Source organism: Anabas testudineus, chromosome 11, assembly GCF_900324465.2.
Source record: "Anabas testudineus chromosome 11, fAnaTes1.2, whole genome shotgun sequence".
In the NCBI taxonomy this organism is placed as follows: Eukaryota; Metazoa; Chordata; class Actinopteri; order Anabantiformes; family Anabantidae; genus Anabas; species Anabas testudineus.
This window is the reverse complement of record NC_046620.1, coordinates 10263452-10290944: the sequence shown is the minus strand read 5'-3', so window position 1 is coordinate 10290944 and position 27493 is coordinate 10263452. Positions and strand designations below refer to the sequence as shown.

Genomic DNA, 27493 nt, shown 5'->3' with positions numbered 1-27493 from the left:
CAATATGGTGACCACTTAAGTGCAATGCACTTCCTTTTGAGTCCACGCTTCAGATGGCAACATGAAATGAGAGCTCTGTCATTTCAAAATAGATCCAGTGCTCTGAAAACCATGATAAAGTGGATTGTAGAGTATCTCCCCAATTTTTCCACCTTGAACCTTAACTGTTAAGCATGATAGGGTCAGAATGCAGTAGAAATCACACAAACAACACACAGTTTAATCCAAGAAATGGTGTTTATTTTACAACTTAGGATAAAAGAACGCCATTCTGAATAATTGAAATGATGATAAAACCTGGAGAATTATTTTTCAATGTTATGTACAGTACCATACATCAAAGCAGATGCCAGTAAAGTTCTGTCATTTTTTTGTAAACCAAACTGAAGGACCCACTTTCCACTGAAAAAGTGCATTGTGATCCAACAATATGCCGTCGCTTTATACATTTCCCCCCATATTTGTCTAGAAAATAACATTATAAAAATGCACACAGTACAAATAATGTTTAACATTAAAGAGCAAGTTATGCCAACATATAATTATACATACTTGCTGATTACTCATACATTAAGTTTTAAACTTCTTTAATTGTACAACTGTAGCTTCACATTAATAAAATCGGTAGCCTACTAACGCAAAGACTGTACATATTGAAACAACCAGGAAATTATGTTTGAGTAGAGAAACAAAGATCCTAAGCCTTTTGTAAGAATTTCTGTGATTTAATGGCAAATATAAAACCATAGTATAGTTAGTCCCTTAAAATGCCATTTTAACTATAGGAATTTACACTCAAAAGGGTGATCTCATGTCTTTTTACCAGACATTTCTCTATCAATTTACACTTCATTAAAGTGCTAAAATCATTTCAATAATTTTGAACACCAACTTTCACATGGCTATATTTATATCCGCATACCTTCATATAACTGGTTGTATCAAAAGTCTGTTAAACAGGGATGTCAGTTTTGTCATCGTGGTTTAAAACTTCATAAGACATAATATGTTCACCGTTTTACATTGAAGAAAAATAAAAACATGCATAAACTGTCTTATAAATAATACGCAAGATGTGTTGAAATAGACCTGTTTTAAAAATGATTCAAAAACAGTGTTCAAAATAAGAGCATGGTCCAGTTTTAAAACAACAGATGGACTTTTCCAAAAGGCTCAGAAAAAATGCAGTGCATTAGGAAAGCAACAATCAGTCAGTGACTATATAGTGCCAAGACTGTTGTACCAAACTGGTGCTTTTGTGTTTCCAAGAGTTCAACCTTTACAACACATTTGAGCCTCTGCAGTTTATGCTTCTATCATTTATGGAGAACTGAATAATTACAGTATGTGGTATTAAAGCTACCATGTTTTCATTACAATATATTCCATGAAAAAATGCAGTTGTGGCACTATCTGTTGTGACAGATTGTAGCTCAGAGTTATAGTGCAACAGGAATCTATCGCGCTATTAGCCTTATCTGACTTCATTGTTTGTCAAACTTTTCCAACTCTTTCACAAAGATGAGATGGTCCTCTGGTGACCTTCCATGTGTTTTGCAAAGGTGCAATTTGATTGCATGTTTGCTCACAAATGTCCTATTGCACAGTTTGCACTGATTTATTGAGCCAGTGTCGTCATCTGTGAGTACAGGGGAACTGAAAGTCTTGTCCTCTATTCTGCTGACTGCCTGCTGCTCTATTAAGTCTATGGATAGCTTTGACAGGTCCTTCAGGGTGAACCCAAGATGGGACTCCAAATGGTGAATGTAGGAGGAGGGAGTCCTGAACTGGGATGCACAATCACTGCACAAAAACAGAGGCTGGCCAGAGTCAATGTTTTTTAGGAACTTTGTGCCCCCTGTACGCTTTAACTGATATTTTACATTGGCCAGCCAATGTGAGATAGTAGTCATGGAGAGACCAGTGAATTTACAGATGTGGACCCTTTCCTGTGGTCCCAAGTCATTAATTACAAACTTGCCATCAGAAGTCTCCCTTAGACTTGAGGCAAACTGGGCCTGGAGTATCAGTAGATGCTGGGGATTCCAGTTTGACTGTCGGCCTTTCCGTCTTTGGATGGGAGACAGCTCCTCCAAGCTGTCCTCAAAAGTACAGCCGTCTATGTCTGATTTTTCAGAGATGGATGATGGAGTCGTAGACTTTGGTGTTAAACGGCCTGTAAGATTTTTCACCATGTCGGAAATATCCATCAAAGCATTCTCTCGTGGTGGAGAAGACGACTGAGAGAAGGTTTTGAAAACTGGTTTGCTGTTGTTGTTGTTGTTATTGGGTGTGGTCGAGTTAGCTGTACTCCCATTAGTGTTTTTGGATTTGGTCAGGTCCATGGGCTGATCATCATCATCTTCATGGTACTGACTGATAGGCTCTGTTGACTGAATCTGACCAGAGCTGCTGTTGAGTTTATAAAGCATTGCAAAGGGGTCTACGAAGGGCGTGGGTACTTTTGCAGCTTTCCCCAAGTGGTTGTTCATGATCGATTGCAAAGCACTGAGAGGGTTGACAAGTGGTTGTTCAGGAGAGTGATCAGTGATGATGCTCAGGTTATTGCAGCCATTATTTGCAGCTTTTTTGGGTGAATCCACTTCAGTCTTAATGTGTATATCCACTTTACTTTTTGTCTGCGCTCCCTCTTTGCCTTTTGAGTCAGTCTGGTCTTCTACTGCAGTATTCTTCACTGTCTTTGACAGATTTTCTGCACTGGATGAAATCTGTTTCTCCTTTGGATTTGGCAATGGTGACTTTGACAACCTGCATTTGTTCTCTACAGATTTTTCATCTTTTTCATTGTTTACAGAACTTTTTCCTGTAACCTTTTCTACTAGCTCCTCCATGGCCAACACATTACTCTTGTGACTTGGAGGTGGAGACGGGCTATTTGGTGAATGGATCAGTGTGCCCAAATCAGATGACAGCACCTTTAAAGTGTTGCTGCTAAACAAAGGTTGAACCTGTGCACATGAAGGCATGGTAGACTTAAAGGATCCATGAAGCTGATAGGCAGCATGAATGCTGGGGTATCCACCCCAGGTTGGTGTGCCTGTTTGAGCCTTGCTGATTGCACTTGAAACCGTATTCTCTAAAGACTTCAAGATATCCAAGCCACCTTTAGGTGTTTCTTCTAAATCCTCTTCCCTCAGATATTGGTAAGATCTGGCCTTGCCCGGTTTATCAGTGTTTTCAGGAGGATCTTCTTTCTCCTCTTTTATTTTTTTCTCTGGTTCCCTAGATTCGATGTTCTCTTCCTCCATCTCGTCATCTTTCTTCTTTTCATCTTTACCTTCAGGGCTACTGGGCTGCAATGGGGAACCAGGCTGTGACTTTCCATTGGATGCTGGGAATCGTGTGGCAGTTGGTGGCAGAGGAATGGACTGAATTTTCTCTTCAATGACAGGGTCAAAAACTAATTGCTTACCCTTTTTAGAAGCTGAATTGGTTACTTTGAGAAAGTGTCCTGTGACCATCATGTGGGCTGTCAACTGTTGCAATGTGTCATGTGAACTGCCACACTCCATGCATTTGAGAATTTGTGCCTTGCGTGCCTCAAACTGCCAAGTATAGCTGGCACCATTTTGGTAACCGTATCGATTGTTAGGAGTGACGTAAGGATTGGCCACTTTTTGGTCTTTGGGGGACTCTCCCAGGAGTATCCCAGACGAGACAGACTCTGGGGAGCTCGGGGACATCAAGTCTTGAAATGCTCTTTTTTTGGTTGGGGGTACCAGCTTTGATGTAAGGGCTGGCATTGGTTCTTTTAGAGGCACTTTCTGATAGTGTTTTGTTTTGATCATGTGAACGCTGAGGTCTTGCAAGGATTCAAACGAGTGACCACAGTACATACATTTAAGAACTTTCTGGGCATCCTCCTTGCCTTCCATCTCCAGGAGGGAGCGCTTCCGTGGTTTGGACCACTTCTTGCTTCGATCATCCTCCGTGTCCTTATTGTCGTCACGATAATGGCCCGTCTCATTCATATGTACCGTCAGGCCTACCAAAGTGTCATATGCTGCACTACAGTCCTTGCACCTGAACTTGCTGGCCCCAGTAAACACAGGGCCATATAGCTTATTGTTTTGTCTGTAAAGCTGCACGGTGCTGAAAAGGCTGGGCTCAGGAAGGAGTTGGTACGGTGTATGTTGTAGGGTTTTGGCCAGCGCTGCCTGGTGCCAGTCATAGGTTAAACCTCCTGTGTTGCCAGAACTTACACTTGTGCCAGTGTTGCTGTTGCTTGACATTGTTCTTGTGGTGGTACTGCTGGTGCTAATATTAGTAGTTGCTGAGGTGTTGCTACTGCTACATCTGCTCTTCACATGGGTGTTGCCTGTACTGTGACTGTTCAGGTACCCATTGCTCCCTTTGTGATTGCTCCCATTTCCATTGCTAGCTGCAAAATTGTTCCCTTGTTTACTTTTAAGCATGTCCAGAGCAATGCTGGACCAGGAGGCATCTGAGATCAGATTTGCATAGACAGCTTTCATTTTTGCCAGACTGTCCTGTAGGGAGAGGCCATTGATGGACTCTGTGCTCTCTCCTAGCTTCTCCTCTGCCCTGTCCTGACCATCACTAAAGGAGGACGTGTTCTTAAGGTCCCCCAATTGATCACTGGTGGTGCTGAGTGGAGAGGCGTACCCAGCATCTGGGTTTGTGCCATTGCTGAGTGGAGAGTTTTGGCAACTATAGCGATCTCTTCCATCCTCATCATCATTGAACAGATAGTCTGCATCTTGACCATCCAGGGAAAGACCGTCATCCTGCAGGTGTTCCTCTTCGTCAATCTTGTCCAATTTAAATTCTTCCTCAGGTCCATAAGCTGGGAAACAAAACAGAGGACAAATGTGACATTAGAACATTTTTGTACATTACAATAAAACAAACTGCATTTGTCACCCTTATTATATAAAGGTTGTGTGTGCAATAATCTTAAAAAAAAAAAAAAAAAAAAAAAAAAACTGGGCCAATTGTCCCAGCAGATGGGACAAAAACAGTAAAAAAACAGCCATATCTTTATAACTAGACATTCACTGCATTCACTGATCTCATTTTGAGGCATGAGGAACATATACTGACACGTAAAACTGATTTTACTGGAATATCTGGAAGCGTTTCAATATATTCATCAAATATAAAACCTTTCTCCATTATCAGCAAAGTGAAATGCTAAAACATCCTTAAGCCAGAAAATTTACAGTATTTTAATATGTCATTGTCTATTTTGCTGCTGAAGTGAGACTGTTCCTGACTTTGATCTGCTCTATTTTCCCAACATGCCACTGATACTATGGATTCACATGTAAGAGATAGTGGAAGGAAATGCCAGCTGCATCAGCCTTGCCAAGCTATGGTTGGCTGGAGTCAACTTGGCATCAGCTGTGGAAGTCCTCACAGCATGATGCTAGGAAACGGCCAGTGGACATGACAAGCAGTGTTGTTACTGCCTGTGCTCCCCGAGTACTCACAGCATCAAGTGTGCCATTTTAAAAGGAAGGGATAGAGCTTTAGAAAATCAATGAAAAATGGCTGCCTTCTTTATTTATTCAACTTTCTACAAATTTCACAAAACTCAAAAATATGAAATAAGATTATTTTCAATTCTGGTTGTCAAAACATAACATTCAAAGAAATGACAATGTGTCATAACTTTAATATTCTTGGATGCCTAAATAGCAAAAAGAAAATAAGGTTTATGCAGTATATGGGCTTAGAAATAGATTAAGAAGGAAATTTTACATAAAGGCAGGAGATGGAAAAATAGAGGGTTATGCTAAGGCAGCTCCCCCAATCCATCCCTCTTAAGATGCTTGTCTGAGATGCCAGAATCAGTCTCCAGTGAGGAGGCAGATGTGCTGTCAGCTTCAAACAGCATGTAGCTCTCTATCCCATAATCAGAATGGACATAATACCTGATGTTCGTGAGGTGCCAGTTACTGCTGCCTGGGAAAAGCTGGAGGTCCACCAGCTGCAACTCTCAGTGTTGTATGTGTGTGAATGTGTGTGCGAGAATGAATGTACATGCTCCGAGTACAGCCTTCCTCTTGTTAATTAATTTGTGCATTCCTGTGCTAGTTTTGCTCTTAACTGTAGACTCTTAATTATACTCAGGCTACGCTGAGATCATTCACTTGAGTTATTCACTAAATTAGAAGATTTTAACCTTTTGCCAAAGCAGCTATAGAGCTTTCTTTCAACCCATCTCGTCCTACCAATCAAGATTCAGCCCACTGTATTGAAATAAATGCAAAACGGAACCTATTCAAAGTCAATGTGGTGAGAGTAGTTAAAGACAAAACAGCTTAGCTGACAAAGTGTGAGAAACCTGACAGCAGTACAGACACACACACACACAAAGCACACCAGCACTAAATTCTGGTCTTTCCCTGTCAACCTCCGTATGTTGCCTTGACAGGCATCAGCGTCAGGAGTGTGTCAGTGTCAGCCCGAGGTGTCAGTGTCCACGTAAACAAGCCTGAGAAGAGGTGGGAGGGGAGAGTAACAACAACAAACACAAGTCAGCCATTTTTCCCTTCCACCCGGGTCTCCTCCTTCACCATCTGTGTCAGAAAAGCTGCGGGTGCCACCGCCGGCTAATAAGGCAATCAGAGATGGAAAAGATGCTGACACGGCAGCTTTCGAGCGTCACTCAGAACAAAAGAGGAAGAGGGGAGGGAGGGAGAGACGGATAGGGAGGGGATTAAAACGGGGGTGGAGGGGAGGAGAGTGGGTAGAGGTGTCTGTTGTGGTTGTCAGTCAAAAATGTAAGCCCACTTTGTGCTGTCAGGGAGGATAGGGAAAAAGAGGGGAAGTTTTGAAAAGAGAGGAGAAAGGATGTGTTTAGGCCAACGAACAAGAGGTGTGTGTGCGCTTGTGCTCGTATGCATATCTGACAGAAGAAAAAAAAAAAGCATGACAGGGAAACAGCATCCAACAAACTAAGTATGAGATATGAGGAGATCCAAATCGCCTAAATTTCTGCCGTGTGTAAGCATGTTTCTAAGTGTCTGTAAGTTATAGTAGTTGTGTAGTTGTGTGTTCGCGTGTGTGTGCGTGTGTCAAGTGTCACAGCATGTCAGGTGCAAGCAGGGATGCAATGTGGCCGGTCAGGAGAAAGCAAAGCCATCTGCGTCTGGAGAGGAGCCTGTCACTGTTGTTGTGCCCAGAGTACAGGATTTCCTGCTACAGACAGGTGACTCCGCAGTAGGACATCCCACAGTCACACATAGATACACACACACACACACACGCACACACACACGCACACACACACGCACACACACACACACACACACACACACTTAAACGGGAAGCTGTGTGTTTACAGTGAATGAAGTTAGGTGGAAAAAAAAGGGAATATGATTTGCTTTCCAACACTAACGCTAATCACATACCATTCACCCATTGAAAATAAAAACGGTACAGTACAGATTCCATGACTGGGTCTACACATCAAACTTCAAGAACCATAGTCCTGTTAACTTATTCTTTAATAAAACATTTGTTGATTGTTGAAAATAAAAATAAGACAGTTTTTTGGGTAGATGCTTGGGATTTAGGATATCGATTCTATGTTATATTAAGCAGGACTTTGTTTGCCTAAAGTCACAGAATATAATAATATTATAATAGGTTTTATTAGCAACACTACGTAGGTGTCCGACAATTTGACCAGTGGTAAAACATAACTTGAGACAAGGTGAGATAACACTAGCACACTAGCCCCTCTCTTTGCCTTTCATACACACACCAAACACACACTTTCCCCTTTAAACCTTCTTCATTTATTCATGTTGTCTCAGAGAAGAGGGCAATCCCGGCTCTCATTTGCAGTGCTAATGTCCAATTCCACCAGCTTTCACCCTGCTGATTTACCCTGCGTGGCTGAGTACTGCATTTGGAGTGGGGCGGCTGGTGAGGCTCCCTCACACCGTTTAGTAGCCCTTCAAAATGGGAGCCCTGGCGTGGCAGTCTTATTTCTCTCTCCCGTTTCGCTTTGTCACCGGCCGCTCCATTCCCTGCCACTCACCTCTGATGGCTTTGGACAGGCCTGATCAGTGTGTGTCATTGACCTGCATGGCGTGCATGAGTGTGTGTGTGTTTCAGCAGAGAGAAGGCTGTAAATAAAATGACATTATTATTTCCACTGTCCTATCATGTAGAAAAGCCAATTATGGTAATGCTTAGTATGTCAGGCAATCTCTGTCTCACTCTGCTCTCCCCTGTCCTCCTCATTCTTTCCCTTTTTTTCCCTTTGGGATAGTTGTGGCTGTGGTTTCATAGGACCTGACACTCTTTGGACTACTTGTTGGACGACACTGAGTAACTGAGAATTTTATACATTTTTCCATAAATAGTCACTAGAAGGAAAATCAACATATGGTAAACTCTCTCTATTAACCTTTTGTGACTCTCCCATAGGCTTTTTACCATTTTATTTTGCACAAATTTAAATTCAAGTGCATTGCTGCTGCTTCCTAACATGCCAAAGCGAGCAAAGCCACATAGATAAGCGTTACCCCAGATACCACGTATTAGCCATCATTTTACCCACAGCGTGCTTGACAAGACATGTAAAAGTCTACCTAACAGACCCCCTGACCCCACCCTGCCCTAACCCACATGGAATAATCCACCATATGGCAAAACAGCTCTGGGGCTTCTAATAGCTCATGTGTCATACAAATGCACAATCTCGGCTTCCAGGACTCTTCCGGCTGAGGAACACAAAAACAGAATCAGCTACAGCTACAATCACGTGAAGACTATATTATAAAATTGACTTTTTTTTTTTTTTTTAGTTTTGTTGGTGACTTTGTTCTAAGATTTAGAAGAGAAAAAGAAAGTTTATTATCAAACACATCAGTCTATTTGAAACAGAGGATAGATTAGCTTTTCTCAAACTTTCTGGAAAAGACTGTCCTGAGGGTGTCCGCATACGTCCAAAGTAATTTGCAAACGCTTAAACTCATATTACGCTAATAGGCCGTTTCCCTACTGACTGCTGTTATTCTATTCTTCACTTTATTTCTTGCATGTTTTTGTCCCTGTTTGTTCAGATCTCCAGTGAGCCAGTTTTGACAATCCATGACAATGACGGTGGCTTATAAATCACCTTCTCCCCGATCTGTCAGTGCCCACTCGTTCTGAGATGAAACAACAGCCATTAGATCATCGGCATCGCCGTTTCCAGCCTTCTCTGTGGGACTTTTCTGCCAACCCCCACCCCCCCTCCACACCCAACCTTCGAATGTATCTCGACATTTCAAACCATCTGGTTTGTTTTCAGGCAAAGTGCAGATAAAGCATTAGTAATGCTAATTAAAGATGATGTGAGTGAGATTTATTCAACCAACGCCAAGCACTCCAGCCTACATTCAATGTAGGCTGTAATACACAGATGTCATAACCTAAACAATTATTTTAGAGCAAATATGATCAGTTTATTTACCACGTATAAAAGCTCTTACTATGGGTAACTTCTAGGGTCAAAATATAGTTTAAAGCAAATTTTATATCTATATTGTCTTAATGTTCTGCCACAACTTTACACTTTGGGTTTTAACGGTGGGTGGGTGTTATCAAAAAACTAACAAGCTAACAAAGTAACGCGTTTTTATTCTTTCTTCATAGATGCCTTCTTTTAAATTCACCTGCATTGCCCCTGACAGTGGAGCTTCCCCTGACTGAACAACAGCTGCTCCCATTGCTTAGCAACAACCAGTTGATGGATGACCCCAAAGATGGATAATTACCATAAATCACTATGGTTGTGTGGAGAACAGAAGCAGGAAAAAAAATCACTGTAGCACAAGAGAGACGAGCTGAACCACACTTTAAGCTAGTGTGCTTGGTCTTAATGTTAACTTTTTTCTCCTTTGAATTTGTCGACGGCAGTAGGGAAGCTCAAGAAATTGCATTTGATTTTCAAAGTAGCCAATGTTTTGGACAGAAAGAATGGGGGCTGTAAAATAAAACCTGATGAAATGACTCATGGGGCAAAACCTGTCCTGAACGAGCAGTGACAAAGAAAACAAAGTGGGCAGAGGAAGGAAGAAAGGAAACGGCCAAGAATGAATGATGGCGACAATGATGAGTTTAGTGCAGCAGAAGCACGAGGAGGGAGGGTGGGGGGGAGAAGAAGAACGAGGAGGAAGTGTGCGTTCAGTCTGCATGTACACGTATATTTATGCAACGTGCAATGTAAGAATGTGTGTAAGAATGACAGAAGTTGACTGTGAGATACAGAGAAATGTAGAGGAAAAAAGAAAATTAGGGGGCACGGGGTCAAAACAGGGTCACAACCTAACCAGTTCAGTCTAGCAGAGTCCGGTTGCACAATAAGCCATCAATCAACCTTCTTCACGCTGTCAGCCCTCCCCTCAATTCACAGAGGCCATCCACTCTGTACACTGCTCAGGAACAAAACAGACAGGAAGAGAGAAAAAAAACATACACTCGCACACTTCCATAAATCTGATCCTCTACTATTCTGTGGGAAAGAGGCTCCTCAAAGGCTGGTAAAGTGGCACATCAAAATGCATCTACCTGTCTTTGTACACTGTGTGGTTTCAGAAGATTATGGAGATGACAAAGTGGCAGAGTTACTGTGGGGGGGCAACATGTATTGTCCAGAGGTTGATGATTTAGCTGCTAAATATCGCTGCTCTCCACAACTCCACATATGCAACACAAGCCCGCACACGAGTATGCAGCGGGACTTTGAAGGAACAGGACCTCAGAGACCTGACTTACATCCGTCTCCCAACACGGACAAAGACAGACGAAGAAATCATAACTTTAAAAACCATAAAGTCACTTCAGGGAAATTAATTAGAACATCAAACCCTCGGGGGCAGGCGGCTGCTCAGGACAGCCAAAAGTCCCCCCAACATTCAAGTGCTTTTAGCTGCATGTGTCACCAGGGAAATTCCAGCAATTGTGCACCATCAAAACTGTTATCCTTTATGCATCGCCACATTTTCTTTTTCCTTCTGTCTGCTCCAGTGATGAACTAGTGCTCGAGCCTGCTCCATTAAAGTTCCACTGTTTCATTTTGACACCACTTCAGGATTTAAGGCAGCACGAAACTAAACGAGACGCAACTAAAAAACACAACAAAAGCATAAAATGAACCACACAGCTGTTTGCAGTGTGTAGTTGTGCTTGTTTTCCCCTCTTTCTGATTCCCGTGGCAAGAAAGTGACAAAGGAGGAAATAATAGGAGGGTGGAGGGATTAGTGGTTGAAAAAGGGTCCCTGGAGAAAGTCAGTAAATTACGTACTGGGCTCTCCAAGTGGACTAGTATCAGTAGTCATCTCACCCTAATTGTGTCTGTGTGCGACTTTGCATGGTTATGTGTGTGTGTGCGAACGTACAATGGCTATAAACAGTTTCACAGTCAGAAAGAGAGAGAGAGAGGCAGGAAGGGAGGAAGCAATCCTTCAACAGAACACAATATCAGACTGCGGACAGACAACGAACGGCTGGAAGGTTCTGGAAACGGGAGAAAAGCCTGCCTCCCTCACATTTCAGCTCACAACGCCGCCTCCCAGAGCGCCCCCAATCTAACACTAACACACACACACATAAATGGCACCATAACTCTATATCCGCAATCAATCTCCACTATGAAGACACATCCATCTTCAGTAATGTTAATGGGAGGGTTTTGGGGGGGTTGGAAGGGGGTGGAGGACAGGGGTAAAACAGAGGGTACGTGACTGCAAAGCTGACCTCAGCGCAGTGTGAGGTAATATGGGTTGTGTGTGTAACCGAGACAGGGTAAATGAATAAAAAGCGAGAATAGAGCTATGTGCATTTGTGAGCACGGTAGTGTATTTGTCTGCTTGTCAGGAGGTCAGGTGTGTGTGTAAGTAAGCGTGGGAGAGAGACTGATGGCTGTCAGCTTGCATCTGGCAGAGAAAATAAATTAGGCTTATAAGGACAAATGAACAAGCTATGGAATGAGTAAACGGGGGTGGAGGGGATCACGACAGAGAGGGGCGAAGAGGAAAGGGAAGGGATGAAGACGAGGGACATAATGAAGGAGAAAAGAGGGATATTGTGCATATGTGGTGTGGCGTGGATATGAAAGGAAGGAGATGGAGCAGCGTTGCCAACTAAGAGAGTTCCTTTCAGAAGCCAGTGACCGTTCATTAAGAAGGACGGGCACACAGACAGGCCTGCTGCTGGCAAACGGGAGAAGCTTTGGCTGCGGCTTCTCTGGCTGCAAGCAAAACATACATGTGGGTGTATGTGTGTTTGTTTCCCCACTGCCAGCACTTCAAAATCCAGAAAAGAAAAAATTTTATATTTTCTCGTTCTGTATAACACAAGCTTTTAAAAGGTACAAAGCAACTTGAGTGTAATGTATGATCAGGGCTTTGTATCTGAGCTGGACGGGCCTCTAACTGTGCGTTTCCTGTGTTTGTGTCTCGGTGGTTGCATGTATCCATGTGTGTTCTATCTTTGTAGATTTGTCAGTGTCTACCCCATGACACACTCCCCTCGTTGTGAGTGGAGGAGAGCTCTCGGGGGGCTTTGTCATGCGGCGGTCTGTTCTTTTCCTGAGGCCTGGCGCCCCTCATTTGATAAATGACACATGTCATTCTGTCAGCCCCTGCCATCCGGGCTGGGAGGCCCCAAGCTGATGTATAGCTGCCCGGGCTAAAGGAAATCGGAGTGTTTTGGCAGCGCCCTGAGAACACAGCCTCTTATAAGGGTTATGTGTCTGTGGTTGTGTCTGTGCGAGTGTGTGTACGAGTGTTTGTGCATATCTGTCTTTCATACTGAGTGCATGTTTAATTGGGTGTGTATGTGCCTATTATTGAGTGTCTGTGTCTCCCGGAGTAGGTGTGTAGGTGTGTGTGTGCGCACGTGCACGTGCACGTGCGTGCGTGTGTGTGCATGCTCACAACCTGTCAGGCAGACGGGCAGAGGGAGACAAATCATCGTCATGGCCGCCCCAGCTGTTCCCCAAATTTGGTGCGAGGAGGAGAGCGAGGGGGAAAAAATCCTGCCGTTTGAGTTTTTAACGGCTGATGCTTCCCAGAAACGGGAATGAGTGAGAAGACAAGTGGAGCTAAGCACATGCGCACACACACATACACACGCACACAAAACAGTCAAACATTCACAAACACAAACTGAATCAAAACTCCAACGCTTGAATAGGAATCAGGCCAATCGCAAGAAGGAAGCAACAGACAGCCGGAGTGGGTTTCTTGCAAACAAACACACGCGCGGACACACATAAACACACATGCTTATGGGTTTGTGTTCATGTAAACACATGAACACAAACTTTGGACAAGGCGTTTGCACCTTAACCCGTGTGAAAGACGGCAAAAATAAAAAAAACTTAGAACAGAACTGAGACTTTTATACTAGAGGAAAACAGTTTGTTCGCTCATTCTAGCTTTTGCACACAGTTCACTTCAACCACAACTTGGACAAACCTCAAAACAACAAACCCATTTGTTTATAAGAGCTCCTCAGAACATCCTGTGCGCTAAACTAGCTCCAACGGGCCTTGCAGCTACACACCACACACATACACACACACATTTCCCTGGTGGAGGACGGTCCCACCTGGAGGTTGTGAACTCTGAATGACCCCCGTTTGATTGGGCTCTACTCCCCCCCCACCTCCCACGGAAAAGAGGCGGAAAAGAAGCGGGAGAAGGGAAAGAAAAAAAAAAAAAAACAGCGTCATTAAAGCTGTGAGTGATGAGTGGCAGCCATGGGTGACATCCTCCCCTCTCCGTCGCTCTCTCTCCCCCCTCTATCCAACTGCTTTCACTGTCTCTCGCCCTCTCTTTTCTTCTCCATTGCCTTGATACTTTTCTCTCTTGCTTTATTCACCTCTCCCTCCATCCCTCAACCCCTCAAGTCATTTCTCTTTCACTCCTCTGTTGCTTTGCCTCCTCTTTTTCCACTCCCTCCTCCTTACTGCCCCCCCCGCACCCTTTCCTCCATGGCTCTTTTTGTCTGCTGTCACTCTCTTTTTCTCCTTCTTTTGCCCCTTTATGCCCCTCCTGCTAGTGCTTCTTTTCTGCACCTCCTCTCTCCCTCAAACACACACACACACAGACAATAGTGCCTCAACTAAGTCGTGCTTCGCTCTGTGGCCCTGGTCATGCAGCTCCTTGATACATAATAGATCCCTAATATTGAGAGGAGAGGATGCACATTTCCAGGACTGTGCTTCAACAGTAGCTTCACTGTCTGACACAACAAGGCTAAAAATGTCCAACAGTAATTTGAAAATTGTGTTAATAGTTTCAAATAGTTAATAAAAGGATGTGTGCACGTGAAAACGTCTATTCACAGAGAGCACATGATCCAGTCATACAGTGAACTTCATAGCAGAACGCCGTACTGGCTTGATATCTACTGTTGCTGAGATGAAACACCTTGTTAAAACTTTAAGAGACCTAATTTTGTTACTTAGATATAAAAAAAGAAAATAAGTATTTAGGTTTATTATCCTCTCTTGATGAATTCAGGATCGGAGCACAAAACCCCTTCACTCTATCTGCCAGATACTCCTCTCTGTCTGGCCACCTCACTTCATACACAGAGAGGAGCGGAGAGTCTAACAAGGTAAGAGGGTAATTGACTGAACGTGATAAACACATTGTTAATCAGTGCAAGCCATTTTGCTCCTTGATCTTGTTTAGCTTGACCAACTTTAATTAACCATTTCTGACGTGCGCGATGCCCTGTGTTCGAAACACGTCTTTATTCCTTCCACTGACACATGATATTCTCAGATTCTGCTGATGATAACGTTTGATTAGCGTACTGGGTTATTATCAGTGTACAGTCACATCTCGTAGTCACTGCTCATATCAAAAGGAATAAAACAGTCCAGAAGAGTCAACACTATAGTGTGTTTTTCTGACTGAAACACATTTGTTAAATTCAACCTGCTTCATACCAAGACGCATTTTGATCTGATCAACCGCTTGCCGTTCGTGATCTGGGACACATTTGACCATATTTTTTTTTGTAGTTTAAACGGTAATACATCATCATGCATCCCTGACATCGACGTTACAGGAATTTATTGTACATCATCATTACAGGGTAGATTGTCCTACGTACAAACACACGTAGGAAAACAATGCTGTGTGTAGTTAGAGTGCCACAGAAGTAATTTTCCATTGGTCCAAAGAAAACTTGGACTTCTAAAAATACTTTGTGGTGGAAATGAGGCAGCAATAAAAAAATCTGGACATAAGTGGTCTGCTGGACACCGTAGACACACATGGACGACCACAAAACGTTCTTTTTCTCCTGCTCCTCAACTGTGAGGACCTGTTGCTTTTCTGTATGTTTTTTAATGTGATATATTTGGGTAATTTGGGGCAATTTGAGGATGTCACGCAAACCAAACTTCTGATTGTTTAGTAGAAAACTCCACAGGAGACCTCTTTAAGTTGCTGCGGTAAATCAAATTGCTGCTTCCTGAATCAAATAAAATTAAATTGCAATGAAGGAATTTGCTGATGGTTGCACGTGGGTAAAAAAGCAGAAACGTTACAGAGGATTTGGACTTGTAGTTCAGTGTTTATGGCATACCTTTCTCCAGGCTCACTGTATGTGTCCTAAAATCTGACAGCAGACATTGTTAAACCAGATACAGTAAGTTTAAGTATGAGGCAAGGAGAGGAATGAATTAAGTGACAGACTGAGAAGATGGGGAGTAAAAACAGATTATATATGTAGCATTCATGCATCACACACACAGACAGGGTGAAATCGGGAATGTGGCCATTCTCGCCGGACAAATTCCAAATATATCGTGCATATTCTGCAAGATGACAGATACATTACACAGACTGTCACGAAGATGGAGCAGAGAAGAGTACCCAGTTTAGAGGTGAGGTAGAAGGTAGAATACAAATACTACTAGTGTAACTAAGCATCATACAGAAGACATTCACGGATAACAGTTAGTAGGAGGCAGCCATAATCATGAACCACACAAGCACAAACTTTTCAGTTTTGAATGGATACACGTCGTTTCATCCCGTTTTCATGCAAATACAAAATAGTGTCTTCAATCAGAAAGAACTGAAATCCTTAAAATAGTAAGGTAAAAATACTCAAATCTTACCTTTTAAATGTTACTTCAGTACAAAAGTAAAAAAAACTAAAATGTGACAGCCAGCAGCCCGTTATTTCAGCATAAAGCCTGGAGACAGGAAGCCTGGCACATGATAAGTTGTTTGTTTAATCAGCACAAAAAATATAGTGGAATATAAATTACAACATCTTCCTCTAATGTAGCAACAGTATTAGTTGGAATTAGCAGCAGGCTACACGAGACGTGCCATGAATCTGTTGTATTTACGTCAAAGTTCAGTGTTTATGCAGGCCATCATCCAAACATTATTCAATGTCAAAATGTTTTCTCTGTAGTTAGTTTGGCGTAGTGGTTGCCCTGTCATGCTGTACCATGGTTATGACAGAGAGCAGAGGCAGATGGACCACGGCTAAGTAAACAGGCCATCAGCTGGGTCAGCAGACAAACAGCGACAGGTGATCAGAAACAGATGCTCAGGTGGACATCTAGCCAACGAGTTAGACGGACAGTTTGCTGTGTGAGGGACTGAGTGCCTGCAAAGAATCGCTGCCAGAGGAGACGTTCGGGTGTACAAGAGGCCTCCTGCTGTTCTTTCTGAGACAGACGACTTAGAGGGACAGAGCTGAGCTTATACCCCCCCTGTGACTGTCACTGTCTGAGACAACACAGCGGCTCAGGAAAGATTTGGGAGGAATTTGTTTTTTTTTTTTGAGGGGTGTGTGGGGGGGGGGAGTGGGCAGCATGTGGTGCCGTTGAATTGACTGGGATTCCTGGACATTATATCCCCTTTCAACAGCCCATCAAGCAGAGCGCTGAAGCCGATGACTGTTTAGTGATATCTGTGCGTAACCCTCGAGCACGCTGCCGTCAATGGCTCTTTAAAATGAGAGCGGCAAACAAAACTGAACCAACAAAATATTCTTTGATTCTTTTCCAGTGCAACATTTTTTTTTACGGATAACTGTCCGCCTAATGGGGATGGAAATTGCTCTTGGAAAATATGTGACTGTCATGTGTTCAGACTTCAAAGAAAATGACACAGACTTTACTGCCCTGTGACCACTGGATTTACTCAACTCAACAGTGTGACTGCAGGATGTCGCAGAAATCAGGCTATTGGGGGAAAAAAGCGTTTCTTAAAATAAAATGTAAAATATGAGAACAAGGCCAGTGGGCCTGAAAGAGTAGAGTATTATGTGTCTTCTTTTCAGATGTCAAGTTCATGTTCTTGTAACCAGTTCACTGACTCTTGAGCATCCGGTGAGAGAGCGATAGATGAGGGCGAGAGACAGGGAGGAAGATGAAAGAAAATATGAGCAGAGTAGAGGAGAATTGAGTCAGTAAGATAGAGATTGATGACAGATAGGAAGATGAGAAAAGGCTTACAGGGAGAGAGAAGGGGCCAGTAATCCCAAAAAAAAAAAAAAAAAAAAAGAGGGAGTAGGCTGAGATAAAGATGAAGAGGTAAGCAGAGGAAGCAGCGGTACAACACCAGGCTGCAGCGTGACCTTCCCAAGTGTCAAGGACAAAGTGTTAACCAAAACCATTCCCTGATGGCTTTTCTGCAGTCTCCAAAAATGATATCCAATGCTTCTCAAACCACCTTATCCACTGAATAAACACTCTTTGGGGAATAGAAATGTCCACCCTCTGGGATTTACCCACTTGTATGAGTGCTGGTAAATAAATGCTGAGGCTAGTTTTCATCAGTCAGCATGTAATAAAAAGGAGTAGCCTACTGTTCTTTTCATAACATGCAGTGTTGGTTCGTGGTAGTTTTGGCATCTCTGCATGTAGCGTAAAAAGCAAAAGCACACAACCACAACCAAAAGCCCTCTTTAGCTGCAAGTTAAGTTATTGAAAAGCCGAAAGTGACTGATTAACCAGACTGTTGTTAAATTTCAAAACGAGTCTTAAACATCCAGAATGAATTCTTTTAGCAATACAATTATATATTGTTATAATTATTATACACAGTAGAATCATTTGGTGGCAATGGAGTTATGTATTAATCTTAAAGCCATAACGTGATAAGTTTTCAAATTCAAGATGTATTGCCTGATATATTGAGTTCTGCTCAGTTGGAAATATGAGAGGCCAAAAGAGAGACTAGTGTAAAAGAACAAAGCATTTCATGTCATATTTTACTCAAGAGCATGAAATGCACACTTTCAGTCACAGAGCTCTACAGCACAAAATGTCTCATTTTGAGATACGACTGAAGGCAAAGTCGTACTTTACTTTCCCAAAGTCACATGACAGTTTAATGGGAAAAGGCTGTTTCTATTACCAGACTTAAAAAAAAGTGCTGCTAAATTATGAGATGCTCAAAGATTAAACATCGACAATAAACAAAAATATGTACGCGTCTCTTATTTGTCCCTGTATGTGTACTTGGCATACCTGGCACAACAGAGAAAGTGTGTGTTTTAGCCTATGAGGCTGCAGTATAGCAAAGTCACATATAATTAGTGGCTAATAACAATATGTTGGGAGTCGCTGCCCTACCATAAATCAATAGGCAAAATAATTGCTAATACCTAATATTGATTGGTGGACAGGCTAATATCGATTAGTGTGCCCACCATGCTCTCATTCTCCGGGGTGACCGTGGCTAAGCAGTAACGCAATGACAAGGGTAAAATGTTATTTCTCAAAAAGGCACAGTGAGAGACAGCTGCGCAGGGAAGAAATGACTACAGGGCCTCGGCAGTAATTCTTAATTGACACCTGTCAGAGCGACGACAGCAGTCACAGCTGCAGCAGGAGAACGTCTAGCCAAGTTCTGTTCATCTGTCACTTTCAATACCTTTTCTTCACAGACCCTCATTCTCTCCCTCTGTTGTCTTCATCCTCTCTGCCTCCCACACCCACATCCTCTCTTATCTACCCTGCTTCAACCCAGATGTTCAAAGCTGGTTAATAGAAGCGACACAACGTCAAGCGTGGGGAGTACAAGGCCTCAAGTGGCAACTCGCTCACCTCACTGCTGTTTTTTTATTTTTTTTTTAACATTCAGTATTGAGGCTAATTTAAAGTTTATTGCACCAGCTAACGACTGGAACCACAATGTGCATGTTAACTGTACTTTATAACATATGTGGACAACACAGACATACAAGTCAGCTGTGAATCAAACACACAGCACACGATGTGTATACTACAGTGGACACAGTCAGACAGCAGCTCCCCTGAGTACACGCTGACCTCTGAATGGACCCTGGACCACCCATCTTCTCGCCCTAAATCATGACTCAGACATTTTTCTCTCTCATTTCTTTTGCAATGCTTATCCTAATTATCTTTGTCTTTCTTTGTTTGCATCTTCGGCCGTTATTAGAAAAAAGATATTTGTTTGAAGAAGCGGATGCAGCTGGCCAACCTTGGGTGTCCGATTGCCCACAGTTCTTTGCTTCTTTGCCACAGGCTGCAGCTTCAAGCGTAGGTTCATTTGCCTAAAGTTGTGTCTAATAACTTGTACTCACTGTGTCTTCATGTGAAAAAGTTCAATGTGAGCGAATCCTGATCACAAAACACACACAACACAAACTGCTTTGTGAAAATGTGTGTGTGTGTGTGTGTGTACTGAAATCAAGGGTGTGCTTGTATATATAAGGCTATAGAATAGATTTTATAATCCCAGCCTTTGCTTTCACTCTTCTCCTTTCACCCAAATGGCTTTTACACTCAATCAACAGGAACACTTTGCCGGTTCAGTGTGTATGCTTCACAATAATTAGCAACCGGTGCCCTAATCCCCTCAAGGACAGTCATGGCTATGATTTCATTCTTGTTATTATTCCTGTTATTATCTTACATCCCCACCACACATTGTGGCTTTTGTTGTGCAGCTGTTTTGAATTGTAGCCAAGATGTCTTTGTGAATGGAAAACATGCCCACTGAAAATGAAGAGACAATAAATACGTGCAGGATGTACTTAAGATCGAGGGTGATACCGAGTTTCATTCCTGTAAAAATGACCTTGTTTTCTTTATTTCTTTGTCAAGGCTCAGCGTGTCATGCTCGAGTGAAAATCCAGGTTTTCCTGCTTCCTCTGAACCTCATTAAGCTCGGGGGTAGTTTTACCTCGCGGCTGCAAGCGCCGAATGCCTTTACATCGTCACCCTGCTAGCGAGCTTAATTCCCACATATTTTCAATTCGACCCTCTCTTTTCCATAAGAGCAGTCATCGATCTTCATTTGTCACTTAACCTCCACGAAGATGAGGACAGAGAGTGTAGTTGTGCGAAGTGCGCACATTAGCGTGCGTCTTTGATTTCCTGAAGGCCTACTGCCTCTGACACCACATGCAAATCAAAATGCGGGTGAAGCGGAGTGCGGGATGGCAAATATATCCACTGACTCCTTCAGTCAATGTCACCTGTTAATGACACTTTACATACACCGCCCTTATCGCCAGATCAGGCTATTCACATGCATACACGCACACACACACACACACACACACACACACACGCACACACACGCACACACAGGACCACAAGGTTACAAAATATCTGCGTCTTGCTCAGTGATGCAGAGTCGTACAGATACACGTAAACACACCCACATGTTGTGTTCCCTTCTGCACTTCTCATTTCAAATATATTCTTTCGTCTCCGCACAGCTCCAGCTCCTGACAAATGTCATTAAATACTTTATCAGAAGCATCCTGATAAAAACCAACACCAGGTTCTAATAGCCGTCTTTCGTGCTGGCTTCTTAGTTGACAGGTGCCGTGAGCTAAATTTCTGCAGAGGTAATACAAAGTAATGCAAAGTAACAACAACGAAATGTATTAATGCCACTCGGCTTAGAACTTTGCTCCTTGTCTGTCAAACAAACCAACAAACTGCTACCAGAAAGATCAGAGGGAGAAAGGAAAGTATTAAAAAATATCTTTGACTCTCCCCGGAAGACACATTCACGTTCTCAAATAGCATTTATGGAATACGTGTTCATAGTAGTCGTCATGTCCTAACCATAATTACACACCTAAACATGAGATACAAGTGTTCAAGACCTCATTACACGGCTGCTCCTGTCCAGCACAGCGTTGGCTGAACGAGTCACACATTTCACACACATTGAGTCACATCACTTCAAGCAACCTTATGCTGTTGAGTTTAGATTGGAACAACTGGGGGTGGGAATATGAGAAGTGGCTAACACCAAGTTGATTATATCAAGGCAGCTTGCAGACCTGACACCTTGCTGAATTTGTCAGCATTAATCGGCGGGGCCCTGTCACTGATCCATCAGCTACCTGGATAATTAGGGAGCACGGCTAACGATGCTGTCGGGAGGAAGGGATCCCCCCCGCACCTTCCTCAAGTCATAATTAAGAGACTTTTGCATTGAGGTAGTGATAGCAGCAATAAAGGTAAAGAAAGCAGCAGCTAATGTAAGTAGAGTGGCTCACAAGGCAACGCTCTACTGTCCTGTCTGCTGCCTGTTCACTCAGTGTGTACCTCATTGTGGCTTCAATATGGACAAATGTTGCCGAGCGCCTTAATTAAACGTGCTGAGCTCAGCTACACAGACAGATCATTAAAATGTAGCGCTGAAGTTTGTTTATGGGAGACACCCGACGATACATATTAAAGGACATGAACAGCATCCACAGCATCAGATTGTTAAATGAATACATGCTTTTTATGCTTGAAGCTTCTAATTAGATGCTTCAGGGTGCGAGTGGCCAAACGCAGTCGGTTACATTTCTATCAAGAGAGCAGACAAAGGCAAACTAATTACTGTGTCCAGGTGAGCAGGAACACAGTGCGTCACTTCACGACCGATCAGGATGGAAACCTGTCGAATTCAGGATCAGATGCTGCTGAACTTTTACAACTGAGAGTGAAAAGGAGCTGAGCGTTAAGTACACTGGTGTAAGTATGGACCTGTACTATGGTCAGCCCGGCTGTGGATAGGTCACCCACAGTTTGCTCCACCTCCTCTTCTTATTCTCTCTTAGCAAATAAACCTGGATGCTGTACACGACAGGTAAAATATATATCTTTTTTTTTTTACAGCTTGATCTTTTCAACTCCACTGAAATACATTTTACACAGCGTCACACTGTAATCACACTGACGTGTTGAATGATTAGTTGACAGATTCATTACTGGGAATGACAGCGCTTGATTTAAGATATTGTGGTTTGCAAACTAGAAGTCAGACTAGACGTGGAGCAATACCATTAATTTTCCAACAGCAATCAAACCTGTGATCTCAATGTCAAGGCAAACACTTGTGGCATGTTTGTATATATAATATACACTATATCACACCTGCTAATTAAACTAATTACTGACTATCTAACAGTAAGGTGTACAGTATGTGGCCATATTTAAACATCTAATAACATGCACATTTTTTTATAAATTAAAGAAATGAACAAAGTGTCAAGGATCAAATGCTGTAACTCCTTAATTACTGCACTTTAATGTTCCCTTTTCTCTGGATATTAAGTTTATGTTGTGCTTGTGCACAGTTCAAAATACAAATATATTACATCAACAGTTGGGATGTAACAGAGAAAAGCTGAAAAGCTTCATGTCTAGGAACCCTCAACCAGACAAAGTTAGCTCGTTCAGTGCCTTAAAGAATTATTCTACATAAAGATAAATTTTTTTATTCAGTAGACTGGTTGTTAACGGTGCGGTGGAAAGCAAATAGGAAACATGGGTGGACGACATACAGCAAAGGTCCACAGCTGGACGTGGACGTGGCAGTCATGTGGCGTGTACTCACAAGCAAAAGTGCCACACGTCATACGGTAAACGTAAATATTAAGTCATTGTAGGATAAGAGAAGCGAAACCGTTTCACAATTTCACATTTTGATGATAGTTTCTTGATACTTCCTCACTAATTACCCCCACTGCCTATGAGAAAATACCTCAAAATAATTTCACTTCAGTGAGAGAAGGCAAGAAAAAAAAAAAGAAAGAAAGAAAGAAAGAAAATGACGACAAATGACTGCAGCAAAAAGTCTCTGCTGCTCAAATATCACTGCACTGAACTCAACTGCCAAAACTAACAGATGCAGTAATGCGGTTCCAAATGAAAGAACACTGATGTATTGTCACTGGTCATAAACTAGATAGGGTACGGTGCCATTACAGGGTCTAAAATCATCACTGTGACTGATGAGACTGAGTCCATTTGAAATGGCATACAAAGAGCCATTGAAATCTCTGTCTCTCTCTCTCTCTCTCTCTGAGGAGGGTATGCAACATTTTGTTGGAGTTCAACTCCAAAGTGATAAATCTGGCTTGTGGAAACACCTAGTAATGCACTGTAAAAATAGCTTGTGTTTATAGGTGTGTGCAGCATTTCACAGACAAACCAGTCTCACACACACACACACACACACACATCAGTAGAAGTGTTTAAGTTTTTTGGACTGACCATAAGTCAAGTACTGGAAATAACGTACAGACAAAGTCTGCCAAGCTGGGATTGACCATTACTGCCTGTGATGTATGTGTCTGTCACAAAAACAGACAATTAAATCAATATTCAAAAGCTGAGCCAGAGCGGGGCCACTTCACGGTTTGGATGAATGGCCAGAAGGGGCTGGAAAACCAAAAAACACCACGCTCTCTCTCTCTCTCTCTCTCCACCTCTCTTTCTCTCTCGAGGGTTTTCTTTCTGTTTCTACCACCATTTCCAGCTGAGGTGTAAACAGACACCCTTCGCTTTCGCTGTGCACACTTGCTCTTCAAACACATTTCCTTCTATCCATCACTAAAAACCTCGCGTCAATTAGAAATTACAGCCCCACCGAGTTCAAAGTCTTAGCCGTCACAACCTTGATTAAGTCTGCTTAACCTCACATTTCCACCGGCTGCTTAACATTCTACAGCTGTTTTATTCAGCTTTGGTCATTACTGCACGAACTTCAAAGGCTCCTCTCTTCTCGTCATTTGGAAATGCATGTCAATCACGCACGCACACACACATCTCCCAGGGACATGAAATGGATTCAGGCAAACATGCGATTCTCTCGCAGAACAGTTCACGTCTGGTCAACTTAGCCACAACATGTAGGCCTGACTGTCAAAAGGCAAAAAGGCTGCGGGTACAGAACCTCTCACAACATGTAGGTTTACTTTAGCCACTTTATACACTACAGGCGACAAACTCTCATTAGTAATAAACCTAAATCCTTAAGAGTGTGTTCTGAAATAGAGCATTTAGGAACATAAACCAGATATTATAATACCAGAGAGTCAATCAGGAGGAGCTTCACTTTACTCCACTGGATTTTATATTTTATATTATCTATAATATTGAGAATTACAGTATAGGTTTGATGTATCCATGAGTGAGTTTTATGTCTTTTTACTCTCTAATGCATCACTTTTAGAATCCTGTATTATTTTCTGCTGCATCTGCATCTTTAATAACATGAGACCTATTTACAACTTCCTCTTTTTTTTTTTTTTTTTTAGAAGAGATGAACACAGAGGTCAGGTCCAGAGGTTGAAGTGACCCCACAGAGGGGTTTTAGGGCTGTTTCAGTGTGAGATGCTTCACTGGGAACTCGCTACGCCCCAGCACTCCTCCTTCTCCTCCTCCTCGTTTCCCTCCCCCTCGGGTATTAATCGCAAAGTATTTATCCCGCATGAGAACTTTTCTTTCAATTTGTCTTTTTCTCTGCTCCTCGGCGGGGGCCAAAAAGTTACCCTTTGAGGGAGGCCAGCTGTCGGGCGCATGCGCGTCTCTACGGTGAATGATTTACTGATGTTTATCGGGAATGAATAGATCAAAGGCAGTCGCATGACAGGCGATCAATCAAGCATCAAATCAAGGATGGCAATCCCAGAGCGGAACACAGGCTGAAAATACGCCACTTTTCTTTCTTTCCTCCCCCCCCCCACCCCTTTTTTTTTTCTTCTTCTTCTTCCTGGCACTTACACATCAAACACGTTAGTCTGTAAAAATGAGATAAGATGAGCTTTGTTTGGAGAACTTGAATGCTGGCAGCCTTAGTCGGGCACCAGCTTTTTAAAAAGCGTTCAAAGTTACGCGCAGCTGTGCGCATTCACTCCTCACAGCCAAAATTGGTATTGAACATATGCCTGCGTAAATAAACACACAACCCTGCTGCCAGTCACGCATGCCCCGTGGCGAATTAGTAGAAATAAACTTATTAGAGGGCAGAAATGCTGCAAAAAAAAAAAAAAAAAAAAAAAAAAGTCAGCATCTTAACCAGAGAGTAAACACTTGGTTATTGTTCCCTGTATCAGGCCCTCACTCTGCTGGATCAACTTAACTGCATGTGTGCACATCCCTGGATGTTTGGTCGTGACTGTGGTGAGGGGAATAAAGTGTGGCGTGTGTGTTTCTAACTAGGGGCGTTTGTTTGCTGAGCCGGGGCTTACCTGCTGACCGCCGCGGTGCTTGCTGCTTTCTCCTCGGCATGCTGCTGCAAGACTTTCCGCTTGACTTTTCATGCAGAGATCAAACTGGCGGACGAGCCGGAGAGGAAACCGGTGCAACGGGGAGGTAATCAAAGCCAGTAGCGGTTCCACAGCTCTTCAGCAGGTTGACAGGGTTTAGGTGGCGATCCCTCGGAAGGGTGAAGAAGTCCTTTCTTATGTGTGTGTGTGTGTGTGTGTGTGTGTGGCTGATGCAAGTGGAGGTTCGCTCTTTTACGCGTCTCTGCACATTTTATAATTGGTATGTCCGGTGAGATCACAACTAAAGCTGAGATAAAGCAGCTCCTCCGTTAACTTCTGTGGATCTCAAAAAACTCCTGGCTCAGGCTGGACTGGTGGAAACTGCCGGAGAGCTCCGCGCGAATCTCAGTCTATCGGGCAGAGATACAGACAGATGCCTGAGCCCCGCGCCGCGCTTCCATTAAAAGAGGTTTACACCCCTCACCGGACTATTTCATATCTTTTCATTCACAGCCACACAAAAAAAAAAAAAAAAAAAATCAAAAAATTGAAGACAACGGGATTCCTTTCCTTTGCGTTTTAACTCACTCGGGGGTGGAGACGAGTCCAAACTGCGCTGTAGTCCGTCCAGGTGCCAGCTCCGGTATCCAGCATCCAGCTACAGTGTTCGGGAGGAGATCGGTACAAGAGAGGAAAGAGTGACACGTTAACGGGGCTCGGTGTGTGTGTGTGTGTGTGTGTGTGTGTCAATCAGTCAACTGCGCGCACGCGTATGTATGCGTGCGTGTGCATGCGTGCGCGGAGAAACCCCGCAGCAGTCAGCTCACACACCAGTATCGCTGATCTCACCCCCTTTGGATAATGAAATACTCACATTTACGCCGCTGGTCCGACTGTCAACACGGACACTTGACGAATTTCTCGTAAACTCATGAGAAAACCCGGCGCGCAGGCCCGCCCTCTGAGCCGCAGTCTGTAGGTTTCCTGTTGTTGTTGTTGTTGTTCCCTGTTTTCTTTATTTACTATAATTTATTCTTTTAAAAACACCGCAGGAGCGTCCCCGGATATTCTCCGCAGTGAAATGTGCGCACATTGGTGATGCGCGGTGCGTTCAGACAGCTCCCACTGATAGACAGACACATCCAGCTGCCTTTCCGGCCTCTCCTTTACTCCACCCCTCCACAAGCGTCACCCTGACAGTCAGAGCCCACCTGTCAGTCTGCTGCTCTAATTGTTCACTGGGATGGCTTTCATTTCTACGCCTGTCTGTCCCCCGCACACCGTCTAGTGCTGAGGAGAGATGCCGCGTCCTGTTCCTGAACACACACGAGTCCCTGATTTTGTAAACTTACAGTAAAATAAGTGAATGAGAGGTGCCGCTGCTCGCTGATGCGCAAGTCTTTGTGTTGGATACCCCCAAAACCAGAAGAAGAATAGCTTTAACAAGCAGTGCTGCTGGATTTTACAGTCACATTAAGTTGGTGTAGCATAGGATGAGACAATCAAGTTTCCACTGACAGTATAATTGACTAATTGTGCATTTTATTCACTAACATATACAAAAAACTAACAAAAATCTCCATATAAAATCGCTAAAATCACAAATAAACCCATTAGACTTTGTTGATCCTACACAAGGAGGATAATCTTTGCTAAAGGCACGACAAAATCAGGCCTGACTTACAGTATTACAGGGATTATACCCTGAAACATCAATCACAAACAAGTGATGTACCGAGCAACATAGGAACATGGCTACAAAACATCCAAACTGTGCGCAAAGGCTCCTAAACTGCAACACAATCCGGTCAAAACACAAATAATGATCACGTCCGTTTTAAGAACAACACATCATTTGGACAGGAATATGATTCTGCATTGTTCCACCGGTTCAGATGGCGCAGTGCAGCTTTGCTCTGTATCAAAGTTTGCACAAAATGTGGATATTTCAGTGACCTCTTTAGTGGGACAAAGGATGCTG

The 27493-nt window shown here is 43.1% G+C and overlaps 1 protein-coding gene across 1 annotated transcript; it reads right to left on the bottom strand.

Annotated features, from left to right (window-relative positions):
• Nucleotides 1-268: 268 nt before the first annotated feature.
• Nucleotides 269-26681, bottom strand: tshz1 (teashirt zinc finger homeobox 1). Its single transcript, XM_026350268.1, has 3 exons — nucleotides 26387-26681; nucleotides 25495-26170; nucleotides 269-4828 (listed from the first exon to the last, which is right to left on the bottom strand). The coding sequence occupies exons 2-3, from the start codon at nucleotides 25532-25534 to the stop codon at nucleotides 1485-1487; spliced, it is 3384 nt and encodes a 1127-aa protein (XP_026206053.1). The 5' UTR covers nucleotides 25535-26170; nucleotides 26387-26681; the 3' UTR covers nucleotides 269-1484.
• Between the last annotated feature and the right edge of the window lie 812 nt (nucleotides 26682-27493).